The following is a 12,116-nucleotide window of genomic DNA, read 5'->3' as shown; positions in this document are numbered from 1 at the left end:
TAATAAAATGGCTTCTAATCTTAAAATGGAGTCGGCTGGTTCATCAATTGCTACAAGTTTGAGGCCAGCCTACTTGAAGAGACCTTGTCTCAAAGCACCCCCAAAATATAATCTGTAAGTGGTAATGAAACCTATTGTGTTATAAATTTAATATATACTGTTTTTAAGAAAAGAGGTAGGGCCAGTTCACCTTGAGTAACGCCTTACTAGGGAGCCTCTGTGGGCCCCTACACACAGCAGAATTGGAAGTCTGTGCAAAAGCCCTGAAATGGGAATAGACATTGCTGGAGAATGGGAAAAAAAAAAAAGGCTAGTTTAGCTCAAGACTAGGGGAAGACAACAAAAACAAGCATCTCCCTACCCCAAAAATAGTCACAAAAGACCAGAGGAAGAAGCGAGAAATGATGCTTGTGTATGTTGAGGTCAGATCATATAGATTCTAGTATGTGTAAGAAAAGAGAATTTTCTTCTTCTTAAGGATATTTAGGACCCACTGAAGGGCTCTAAGCAGGGAATGACAAGAACCAATTTGTAGTAAGCTGTGATGGCTCACACCTATAATGCCAGCACTTGAACTTGTGAGCCTGAGGCAGGAAGATTGCCACAATCTTGATGCCAGCCTGTCAAAAAGCAACAACAAAAAAAGTAACTGATTCGTGTTAGAAAAGCCTAATTCGGTTACTGTGTGGAGTGATTATTACAGAGGGAGAGAAGATAATGAAGAGGCCTTTGAAAAGGTTCTAAGCGGTCAGGAGAGAGGGTGATGATACAGACAAGGGTGGTGTTAGAAATCGGAAGTGGAAAAAAAAATAATCCCGTTTGGAGTGTGTGAGGTGTGTGTGTGTGTGTGTGTGTGTGTGTGTGTGTATACATATATGCTTTTTGTTGTTTTAACTGGTGCTTGGGATTGAACAGAGGGACTCCCTCATATTAAGTAAACACTCTACCACTGAGTTACACCCTCCGCCCAAGCTAATGTATTTAGCAAGCAGAATCTCGGGACTTGAGAATTGGATAGGAAACTGAGAACATATATGGATATTGAATCTGAATCTAACCATTACTTAAGTGCAGTTATTAAGGTGTTGGCTATTGTATTAGAGAAACTTGGGGCAGCAGCTAAGTATTCAAGGATGCAATGATTAAATCATGGCACAGCCAATGAAACTAACGGTCCCATAACTTACAGAGGCCCACACTATGTGAGTGTAAAAAGCCAAGGGCAAACCCTACTCTTGCAAAAACAAACTGTATGTTTGCGTATAGACTAACGTAAGTACACAAATTACTGTGGGAGTGCCTTGGGGACGGAATGGCACTTCCCTTTTTTCTCCATGGCATGTGCACTGTCTGACTTGTTTTTCCGTTGTTGGAAATGCAGTTTAGAAAGTTCCCGATTTCAGACTTGGGCGCTCGCTCTTTGGATAGGATTCCTGAGCCCTAGGGAGACGGAGACCAGAAGCCAGACGGGATTGAAATCTTTCAGACTCCCGCGCCTTTCCTGCTGACCACGTGTCTGGCCGGCGGAGCACCGCCTCCGCCCCGCCCTACAGCGCCTGGCCCCGGGCAAGCGGCTCCCTAGCCGCCTCGGCGCCGGCACCGCCCACATTGCGCATGCTCCCTCCTGCTGCAAGGGCGTCAGCCCCCATTCATCCCGCGCGCGCGGTCGCAGCCCCCTCCTCAAGACCCCTCCCCGAGGGGCGTGCGTCGCGCTTGTGTTTGCGTCATCACGCTACGCCACTGCTCGAGCCTGGGAAGATGGCGGCGGCCGTTCTTAGTGGGCCCTCCGCGGGCTCCCCGGCTGGGGCTCCTGGCGGGACTGGGGGTCTCTCTACGGTGGGGTCGGGCCCGCGTCTGCGTCTGCTGCTGTTGGAGAGCGTTTCTGGGTTGTTACAGCCGCGGACGGGGTCCCCCGTTGCCCCTGTGCATCCCCCAGTCCACTGGGCCCCACATTTGCCCGGGCTCATGTGCTTATTGCGGCTGCATGGGACAGTGGGTGGGGCTCAGGTAAGTCTGCAGCTCGCGCGGTCATCGTGGGAAGGCTGGTGAGGCCGCCAGGACTGTTATCACGCCTCCCTGAAGCTGCAGCTGTGAGCTTGAGGAGAGCAGAGCCGCGGGTGGAGAGTAGTTCTCATTTACCATTCGGGACGGGATTCACGTATTTCATTATCTGCCGTTTCCCCAGGGAAAAATTAGGCCCTGTTTGGTAGGTCATTGATAGGCACAAAGAAATGAAAGGACTCAGTTCCATGTCAGGTCACTTAACTAGCTGAATGCTTTTCAGCATTTTTCTCTTGGCGAAACTTTTTTGGGGAGTGTTTTCCCTGGGGTAACTGAACCCAGATATTTACTAGCTCTTAGCTGAGGACCTAATCCTCCATTAGACGCTTCAGTAGCAGCCATGATGGCAATGCAGACAAAATGCTGTAACACAAAATTGAATCAGGAATGAAGCCCCTAACCCGGGATAGAGTATTGAGATTTCCACGAAGGAACGGAAAATACGGGCATTGTTTAGGGTGGTAGGGGTTTAGATATTGAAGGAAGGGGAGTAGGTAGAGTTGAGGCAGGAGAGGTAGGTAGGCAGGCAGTGGACAACGTTGTAGACCTGGTTAGGAGCCTGTGCACAAAAAATTCACATGCATTCAGTCCTGCAAGCTGGAAACCCGAGTGTCATCCCCAGTATGTGGTTTCTTACACACTTCCATAAGCAGTCTGTGAAGTTCTGCCTTGTTTTCTTTTGGAGACAAGTCTCACTGTGTGGTCCTGACTGGTCTGGAACTTGTTGAGCTCTTAACTTCCGGTGCCTGGGATTGCTGGGATTAAAGGCAAATGCTGTCTTGCTCAGCTTTGTGTGGTTGTTGATGTTGATGGGTATGGACAAGGGTAGCACATTGTACAGGTCAGAGTCCTAGGACAGTGGTCAGGTCCTCAAGTTCCTGTCACTCGACTAGGTCTCTTGGCAATGGTGTAAGCCAGGCTAGCTAGCCCAGGAGCTTCTGTGGATGCTTTTACCTCCTGTTTCTCGATAGGGGATACTAGGATTGCAGATCTTATACTGCTATTATGGCAGGGTTCTGGGGACCAAGCTCAGGTAGACAGGATTGTGTGGTAAGTGCTTTTATCTGCCACTCTCTCTTCAGACCTCAGTTGGGTGATTGTTTGGAATACTCCAGTTGTCTGCCCCATTAACATTGTTGTTTGTTTGTTTGTTTTAGAAATCCCTCTCATTTTACCAGTCACCTGTTTTTGTTCTGTTATAGATGTACACTGACTAGTCCTTCAGTGAGCCCTACACACATGTTCCCCGGATTGTTGTCAGCGGAGACATTTTCTCTAATGTTAATGTCATCTTTACTGTTCCTGCTGAGGCGCTGTGGCTGTCACCTGGGCTATGGGAACCTGCTTGTGCTGCTTTAGTCTTACTGGTGTTACCTGTTTCTCTCTCTTACACACACACACACACACCACAGAGCAGAGAGAAGGAAGAGCAATCTATAGTGAGAAATGCACGCAGGGCTTAGCCGTATGTGAGGCATTATGGGAAAGTAGCTGTTGGCCAGTCTGGTCTTTGAAGATGCATTTTATTACCCTTTGTGTGTAGGGGTTGGAGCTGCATCATGGCTAACGGAATTGAGTGGGTCTTTTTGTTTCCCCTGGCAAATCCTGATTAAATATGTACCTGTGGGTTTTTTTTTTTTTAATTTTTTCTTTTTGTTTTTAGATTTTATTTCATGCGTGTGTGAGTGCGTGCGTGCATGCGTGCGTGCGTGTGTGTGAGAGTGATGTTTGCCTGCATGTTTGTGTGTGCACTACATGTGTATTGGTCCCATGGAGATCAGAAGGGCATTGGATCCCCTGGAACTGGAGTTGCAGATGGTTGTGAACCACTACATGGGTGCTAGCATTTGAACCTGTGTCCTCTTGAAGTGCTCTTAACCACTGAGCCGTCTCTCCAGCTTTTGTTAAGGCATTTCTGGGTTGCCTAGGTCTTGCTCTGTAGACCAGGTTGGCCTTGAACTCAGAGATCTACCTGCCTTTTTTCCTCCCTGGTACTCATGGGATTAAAGGTGTGTGCCACAGGCTTCATCTGTGGGTTTTTGTTTTGTTTTGTTTGTTTTTGAGACAGGGTTTCTCTCTGTAGCCCTGGCTGTTCTGGAACTAGCTCTATAGATCAGGCTGGCCTCAAACTCAGACTCACCTCCCATGTACTGGGATTTAAGGTGTGCGCCACCAAGCCAGGCTTCACCTGTACTTTGATGTAAGGTCAGGTGTGGAGTTTCCACTTGTGACAGGTCCTCAGAGCTCAATGTTTTGGATTTGGAGCATTTTGGATCTTCTAATTGTGAGTGTTCAGCCATGTTTACCTTATGAATTTCTTATTTACACTTTCTTCCACCTAGGAAATAAGCTACCCAGCACCTAAAAACAGTGTTTCTCTTAAAGTAAACATTAAGCATACTATTAAACATGTACTGAATAAATTAATGAACAATTTCTCCCACCTGAGTAGGGACTTTTTTTTTTTTCAATATAAAAGTTAAACACATTAATTTTGTGTGTGTATGGATGTATGCATGCCATGGTCCTCATGTGGAGGTCAGAGGACAACTTTGGGAGTTGGTTCTCCTGCCATGTAGGTTCTGGGAGTCAAATACCGGTTGTCAGGCTTGTTGAGCCATGTAGACGGTCCTGGGATCTTGTTTATTTATCCAGCTGTGCCTTCTTCTGACTAATGTAATGTGGAATTAGAAAGGACGAGCCAGGCGCTGGTGGTGGCCTTATTGTGGAAATCTAGTAGATGAGTTAGGCTGTTCTCTCGTGCATTGGTATTTTGCCTGCATGTATGTCTGTGTGAGGGTGTTGGATCCCCTGGAACTGGAGTCACAGACAGTTGTGAGCTGCCATGTGGGTGCTGGGAATTGAACTTGAGTCCTCTGGAAGAGCAGCCAGTGCTCATAACCTCTGAGCCATCTCTCCAGTCCTGGGCTGTCCTCTTTTAGCTCTGTGTTTTTGTGTTTTCTTTTTTGTGTGGGAGATGAGGGAGGTCGTCAGACAAGATAGAACTTGAAACAGGCTGAAGGACAGACAGCTGTGACACAGGCTGATGGCCTTTTTGGACTCAGGAAGTGCACCTTCAGAAAACCTTCTTAGGTGCAGGGACAGTGAAGGGGTTGGAGAATCTCTTCAGCATCTTTAGTGGCCTTTGCCTGATTGACTCCTGTTTTCCTCCACTTCTAGAATCTTTCAGCTCTTGGGGCTTTGGTGAATCTCAGTAATGCACATCTTGGTTCCATCAAAACTCGGTAAGTCTTTAACCCTCTTTCTTCAGGATGGTGTACCTGTGGGAAGTGGGTTGAGTGTGTATTTATGTATCCTTTGTCCCCACCCCATGGATTCAAGAGCTTTTTCCCATTCCAAGAGCTGTGGAGAGTTTCCTTCTGTGAGCTCACTTGAATTAAACTCACCATTTCCATCTCCTGGTCCCCACTGAGATTAGCTCTGCTTCCTTCTTTGCCTGATACTCTACCTCAGCCTGAGTCCTCCCTGTGTCTCAGGAGAGAGAAACCACAGGAGATCTGGGCATGGAGTCTTACTACAGCCCCACAAGAATAAAAGAACAGTCAGTAGGTTACTCTGCAGTCTGGCCTCCACCTCCTCATCACTGTCTCGTTTGGAAGGTTTGAAGGCCTGTGTCTGCTGTCCTTGCTGGTAGGGGAGAGCCCCACGGAGCTGTTCCAGCAGCACTGTGTCTCCTGGCTTCGGAGCATTCAGCAGGTGTTGCAGGTAAGGATCTGCTCCCCTCGGTTCTGCCCCCAGGATGGGTCAGGTGTGTTTGGACATTAGCTCTGGGGACAGAATGAGTGAAAACAGTTTCCCGCTTTGTGGACAGAGGAGATTAAGCTTCAACTAGAGATCTTTCTAAACCTCCGAATCTGAGAGTTTACTTTACCTGTTTGCCTTTTCGCACACCGCAACTCTCAGTGTCACCGTTTCCTTTCCTAAGGAGTGACACCTCTGCCGTTTTCTGTAAGTCCTTATGTGTGTTCCCGCCTGTGGCTTTGTTACCCTTATAACATTTTAACCTCTCTCCCTAACACCCCTGTGCCCTTTGCACTTAGTTACCGTGTAAGCAAGTTGTGTGTTAAGCTTAGGGTAAGAGGTTCTTGGACTCCACTTGGATGGCTCTTAAGTCTATATAGGGACTGGGATATTTTTTATAAACCAGTAGTTTGCAGATAGCAGTTTAGCCATGGAGTTTCTGTTAAATTCTGTGTTTCAGTCCTGTAAAAATGGAAACAATTCTTAGCTTATGGGCCATGTAAAGTCATATCCTCAAACGGCACAGTTTGCAGATTTCTAGTTTAACAGAAGTCACTTGAACTGAGACTGATACAGCTGACTGTGAAGGAACACCTATTACAGTAAAGACTAGTTCTCTGAGAATGTAGACTGGGAATCTGACGCCCACCTAGGGTGGTGTGGATTTAGGGATAGGGCCAGAAGTTTACCAGTGCTTTTCTGTTCTGATCAGTAGTTAATTGGGCGACACAGTGTTCTAAGAGTGTAAAAGCTCTATAGAAGAGGAAGTTGATCATTTGAAGAATGGTAACCATGGCAAGTTGGTGGGTTTGAGATGCAATTGGGGAGGGAGATGTAGGAGAACCAGCCATGGGCTTGTTTTTTTTTGTTTTTTGTTTTTTGAGACAGGGTTTTTCTGTGTAGCTTTGGAGCCTGGCCTGGAACTCGCTTTGTAGACCAGGCTGGCCTTGAACTCACAGAGATCGCCTGCCTCTGCCTCCCTAGTGCTGGGATTAAAGGCGTGCGCCACCACCTGGCTTCAGCCATAGGCTTTTATTTTATAAGGAGTTTGGCCTTTATTCTCTGAGTGGTGGCAGTTTATTAGAAGTTCTAAGTAGATTTCTTGCTGCTATAACACAATGCAACAGATTGAGATATAGAACAGGTTTATCTGAATCATGGTTCTAGAAGCTGGACTATGGCAAGTTGAAGGAGAACCATCTCTTGAGGACCTGCTTGCTCCATTATAACATGGTGGATGGTATCAGTGGGATCTGGGGGTGGGAATGAGTGAGTGTGTGTGTGTGTGCCGAGCTTTCCTCTGTAACAGATCTGCTCCTGTGGTAACTGGTCTCTTTCTGACTCAGTCAGTGAAATATGCTGCCTTAGCACTATTGTGTTGGGGATGAAGAATCCAGTAGATGTAACTTGGAGGCTGTGCAAACCGTAGTGGTGACAGCGAAGTATAACACGAATCTTAAAAGGTCTTATAATAAACAACCCGGAGCCAGACATCAGGGTGAAAGCTGAAAGACCAGAGAAACAGAACAGCCAGCCACTAGCTTACCTCAAGAGAGTGGGTTCCTGTTTCCACACACCTTATATAGCTTTCTGTGTCCTGCCATATTACTTCTTGGGATTAAAGGTGTGTGCCACCACTGCCTGAACTCTATGTCTAATTTGCTCTGTCCTCTGATCCCCAGGTAAGCTTTATTGGGGTACACAATATGTCACCACAGTGAAGTGGTGGGAATGACATCTTCCTGTTTGAAATTTTCCCTCTGGGTTCTGGGTGAAGAAGGAAGCAGTAGGAAGCAGTAAGGAGAGGACTGGAAGAAGAAGGACCAGGTAGATGACTTGGAGAGAGTCGAGGACCTTTGCAGTAGCCTGCACGAGGTGGTAGTGGTGGAGCTGATAGAGGTAGGTAGGTTTGACAGATTGATTGATTGGCTTGAGAGAGAAGACATGACAACATGATTTGTGGCCTTCAGAACCTTGGAAGGCAGTCAAGACTCAGAGGGAATAAAGGAAAACACTGAGTGTGACCTGGAGTGTTGAGGAGCAGCCTTTTCAGTAAACATCCTCTTGATGTGACCATGACCTGGAAGAGGGCTTCTGTTGCTGTGTTTTCCCAGGGGAGTTGTCTGTCTAGCCAGGAGTGAAGCTGGGGGTGGGTTTTGGTCTGTGTCCTTGCCAGCTAAGTGTCTACCACACTGAGTGTCAGTGGAGGAGGAGTTTACTGAAAAGGCTGAGACTGACACAGCAGGCCCCGAGATAACCAGGATTGTGGGTTGGATGGAACCCAAAGGAAGAGGGAGGAGTAAGTAAGATTGTGGGTTGGATGGACTCCAGGAGGGGAGTCACTTCTGTTTATCTTCCTGGGAGTGACCTCTGTTTATAGTCTAGAGGTGGCACCAGACTGACCCAGAGTCATTTACAATCTTAGTTAATGAGACGAGTGAAAATGGTTTTTTTTTAGATTTATTTATTTACCATGTATACAGTGTTCTGCCTACATGTATGCCTGCAGGCCAGAAGAGGGCAACAGAGTTCATTAGAGATGGTTGTGAGCCACCATGTTGCTGGGACTTGAACTCGGGACCTTTGGAAGAGCAGCTAGTGTTCTTAACTGCTGAGCCATCTCTCCAGCCCCCATGAAAGTGGTTTTGAAGAGCTGAAGACACAGCTGGATTGGATTGGGATGAGAAGCAACTTCGAGAAGAGGGAAAGAAGTGAGGAAGATACAAGATCCTTTCAAGATTCTGATTGTCAGAGGAGCCAGAATTGGGCAGTGCTTGGGCTTTGGGGGTAGAGTTTTGTGTTTGCTCAAAGAAAGACTTTCTAACCTTGAGCTGTGCACATGTCGGTGGGAGAGAAGGAAGGTTACTGAGCCCAGTGCAGGGCCATGTATGGCCAGGAGGAGGGGAGGAGGCCAGGAAGGAAGTGTGAGGATGCCTACGTTTTCAGGTTTGGGAGCTGGAAGCTAAGGTAGTCCTGGTCTTTGGCTTCAGTTTTTTTCGGTCAAATTGAAGGCAAGGCCATGCGGGATGACAGTGGTGCGGATTGGGATTTGGAAGTTCAGTGGAGAAAGCTAGCTGGAGAGAAGTGTGGTGGGATTGCTGGGCAGTGTTGAAGGCCTGTTTGTAGTTCGTGGGCCCAGCTGTTCTTGCTTTTTAAAATGAAGGGATTTGTCAAGATGGCTTAGCGGGTAAAGCCACTTGCTGCCAAGCCCGATAACCTTAGTTCAGTCCTGGACATGAGGAAGGAAAACTGACTCTTGAAAGGTGTCCTCTGACTTCATGCTCCTGCCTTCACAAATCATCAGTAAGAGAAGAAGATGGAAAATGAATTCCTTCTGAGATAAGCTAAAACCCAGGCCACCCTCCTGCTGCCTTAGCTCCTTTGATAGCTAGGCCTACAGGCACAGCAGGTGCCTGGCTCTTCATACTTTCTTAGTTAATATTCTCCTCTGGGCCGGCGGTGGTGGCGGCGCACGCCTTTAATCCCAGCACTCAGGAGGCAGAGCCAGGCGGATCTCTGTGAGTTCGAGGCCAGCCTGGGCTACAGAGTGAGTTCCAGGACAGGCGCAAAGCTACACAGAGAAACCCTGTCTCGAAAAACCAAAAAAAAAAAAAAAAAAAATCTTCTCTGGGTTGTTGGCACATAGTCTCCTCTGGTTTAGAAGATGTATGCCAAGTGATTTTTTTATTCCCCCCTTCAGGTTCTTGTTAATTTTCCAGAAAAGTCCTGAAACAAAGTAGCTTTTCCCCATGAATTCCAGGGTGGGTGTGAGTTACACTTGGAGAGATGGGGCAGAGAAATGCAGTGTGGGAAATAAGGACCTTTGAGATCTAAACACTCAGGTCTTTTAGGTGTGGCTTTGTTACTTTTTTTCTTCAAACAGCTTTCCTGTGATGCAGATACATTTTTGTAATTTATTGTTTTTGAGGTTCTGGGGATGGAACCCATTGCCTCATGCATGCTAAGCAAGTGGACATCCCCAGTTTTCCAGACACTAGCTACTAAAATATAAACATGTCCTTTCTACAGACAAGTATGTTCCTTTTGTAACCTCTTTCTTGTTGATGGTAAATGTGATGGTAATATTGACATTAGCTGTGGTGTTTCTTGAGAGCCCTGTGGTGTTGTACCCCATGACCCTCTTCCTGTGACAGTGAGGGTAAGGTTTGCCGCATGGGTGCCTTTGCTTTAGTCCCAGGACTCACCACCCACCATGGAGCTGGCTGTGGCTATCCTGAGGGATCTGCTCCGGTATGCATCCCAGCTTCCCACGCTGTTCCGGGACATCTCCACCAACCACCTTCCTGGGCTTCTTACTTCCTTGCTGGGCCTCAGACCAGAGGTGAGACTTCGCAGTTCTGGTTTTTATACTGTTTGGATTAAATAATGTTATAGGATCTGTTTAGGGAGTAGGACTTAAGAAGTGTGAGAATAAGAAAATAGTGACTGACTATTCAGGATAAGACACCTTGGGGCCAGGGAGGAGACGGAAGAGTGTGTATGGGCTGTTGATGCTTGGCCTCTTCTGATTTCTGCTTTTCCCACAGTGTGAGCAATCAGCTTTGGAGGGAATGAAGGCTTGTGTGACCTATTTTCCTCGGGCCTGTGGCTCTCTAAAAGTAAGTACTTATGAAACTGTGACAGCTCTCCACTTAGATTCCATCCCTGCCATTTCTTTTTTTTTTTTTTTTTTTTTGGTTTTTCGAGACAAGGTTTCTCTGTGTAGCTTTGCGCCTTTCCTGAAACTCACTTGGTAGCCCAGGCTGGCCTCGAACTCACAGAGATCCGCCTGGCTCTGCCTCCCGAGTGCTGGGATTAAAGGCGTGCGCCACCACCGCCCGGCCATCCCTGCCATTTCTAAGCTCTTATCGCAACAACTATTGGATAATGATGCTACCAGGGAGTACTTATTTAGTCCTCACAGTGAGGACATGGCTGTAAATTACCTGCCTAAGATGAATAGGGCTTGGGACTTGTCTGTCTAATGCTAGGGCCCATAAGCTCCTTTCCTCTTCTGTCGCTCTCTCACACCCTCTTTTATTAATTTTTAAATTTAGATTTACTTTTTTTTTTTTTTTTTTTTTTAAACATTTTTTAAAATTTATTATATATACATGTATGACTGCAGGCCAGAAGAGGGCACCAGATCTCATTACAGATGGTTGTGAGCCACCATGTGGTTGCTGGGAATTGAACTCAGGACCTCTGGAAGAGCACTGGAAGAGCAGTCAGTGCTCTTATCCTCTGAGCCATCTCTCCAGCCCAATTTAGATTTACTTTTTAAAAAGCTATGTGTATGAGTATTTTGCTTGCGTGTTTCTCTATGAGCCACACATGTCTCTGGTGCCTGCAGAGGCTAGAAGGTGTTAAGTCTTCCAGCACTGGAGTTAACAGATGGTTGTGAGCTGCCATGTGAGTGCTGGGAACCAAACCAGAGTCCTCTCTGCGAGAGCGACCAGTATGCGTAACAGCCGAGCCGTCTCTGCAGCCCTACTACTACCGCCACCCCTTCTAATGACCACTCCCACTGAGCTGCGCTCCAGGCCCCACCCTCAACCCTCTCTCCCTAGTCTGCCTGTTGATCTTTAGAACGCTCTGCTTGATTTTACTGCTGTCCTACCTGCTCCTGAAACAGTAAGAGGTGTTACTGTTAACATCAGGAAGGATGGTGCTAAAGAGACTTTAGTAGCACCCCCCTTTATTTCTGGCTTTGGTGTTTCTGGTTTCAGCTCCCCTTGTTTAGGCAGAAATGGTAGCATGGCTTCGTCATGGAGAAGGTGCTTGCCACCAAGCCTTTCCTTGCCAGTTTCACTCAGAGAAGACTTGCTCTTACAGTCGATCCCAGCATGTCAGCATTTCCCCTTTCCCATTAAGTTAAGAACTTTAAGCCTTTTCACTTAAAGGAAGTGCTTTACAGCTTCCCTTTGGCAAGCCTGAGTCGACAGCATTTGAGCTCATCCTAAAGTAAAAGAAGGGGTTGTTTGAGCCCAAGCACCGTGCTCTGTAATGTCTGACTGCAGAGAGCAGCGTGCTCTGTAATGTCTGACTGCAGAGAGCAGCGTGCTCTGTAATGTCTGACTGCAGAGAGCAGCGTGCTCTGTAATGTCTGACTGCAGAGAGCAGCGTGCTCTGTAATGTCTGACTGCAGAGAGCAGCGTGCTCTGTAATGTCTGACTGCAGAGAGCAGCGTGCTCTGTAATGTCTGACAGTGCAGAGAGCAGCTTCGATGCCGAGGAGAACAAGGTTGTGTACAACTCCAGAGCGGTCTGTTGTTACAGTCACTGTGGTTTTCT

General features: G+C 47.1%; 1 protein-coding gene across 1 annotated transcript; it reads left to right on the top strand.

The window, feature by feature from the left end:
- Positions 1 to 1,720: 1,720 nt before the first annotated feature.
- Pelp1 (proline, glutamate and leucine rich protein 1) lies at positions 1,721 to 11,338 on the top strand. Its single transcript, XM_059270658.1, has 6 exons — positions 1,721 to 2,007; positions 5,242 to 5,306; positions 5,682 to 5,787; positions 10,016 to 10,165; positions 10,371 to 10,442; positions 11,312 to 11,338. The coding sequence occupies exons 1-6, from the start codon at positions 1,759 to 1,761 to the stop codon at positions 11,336 to 11,338; spliced, it is 669 nt and encodes a 222-aa protein (XP_059126641.1). The 5' UTR covers positions 1,721 to 1,758.
- Positions 11,339 to 12,116: the final 778 nt, after the last annotated feature.

The sequence above is a fragment of the Peromyscus eremicus genome, chromosome 8a, assembly GCF_949786415.1.
Source record: "Peromyscus eremicus chromosome 8a, PerEre_H2_v1, whole genome shotgun sequence".
NCBI classification, from domain to species: domain Eukaryota; kingdom Metazoa; phylum Chordata; class Mammalia; order Rodentia; family Cricetidae; genus Peromyscus; species Peromyscus eremicus.
This window is presented reverse-complemented; position numbering and strand designations above follow the sequence as displayed.

Bases quoted from the DNA above. Each gene is read 5' to 3' on its own strand.
- Pelp1 (XM_059270658.1), top strand. From the start codon at position 1,759: ATGGCGGCGGCCGTTCTTAGTGGGCCCTCCGCGGGCTCCCCGGCTGGG. The intron at 5,307-5,681 runs GTAAGTCTTTAA...CTCGTTTGGAAG, and splicing joins CTTGGTTCCATCAAAACTCG to GTTTGAAGGCCTGTGTCTGC. The intron at 10,166-10,370 runs GTGAGACTTCGC...CTTTTCCCACAG, and splicing joins TGCTGGGCCTCAGACCAGAG to TGTGAGCAATCAGCTTTGGA.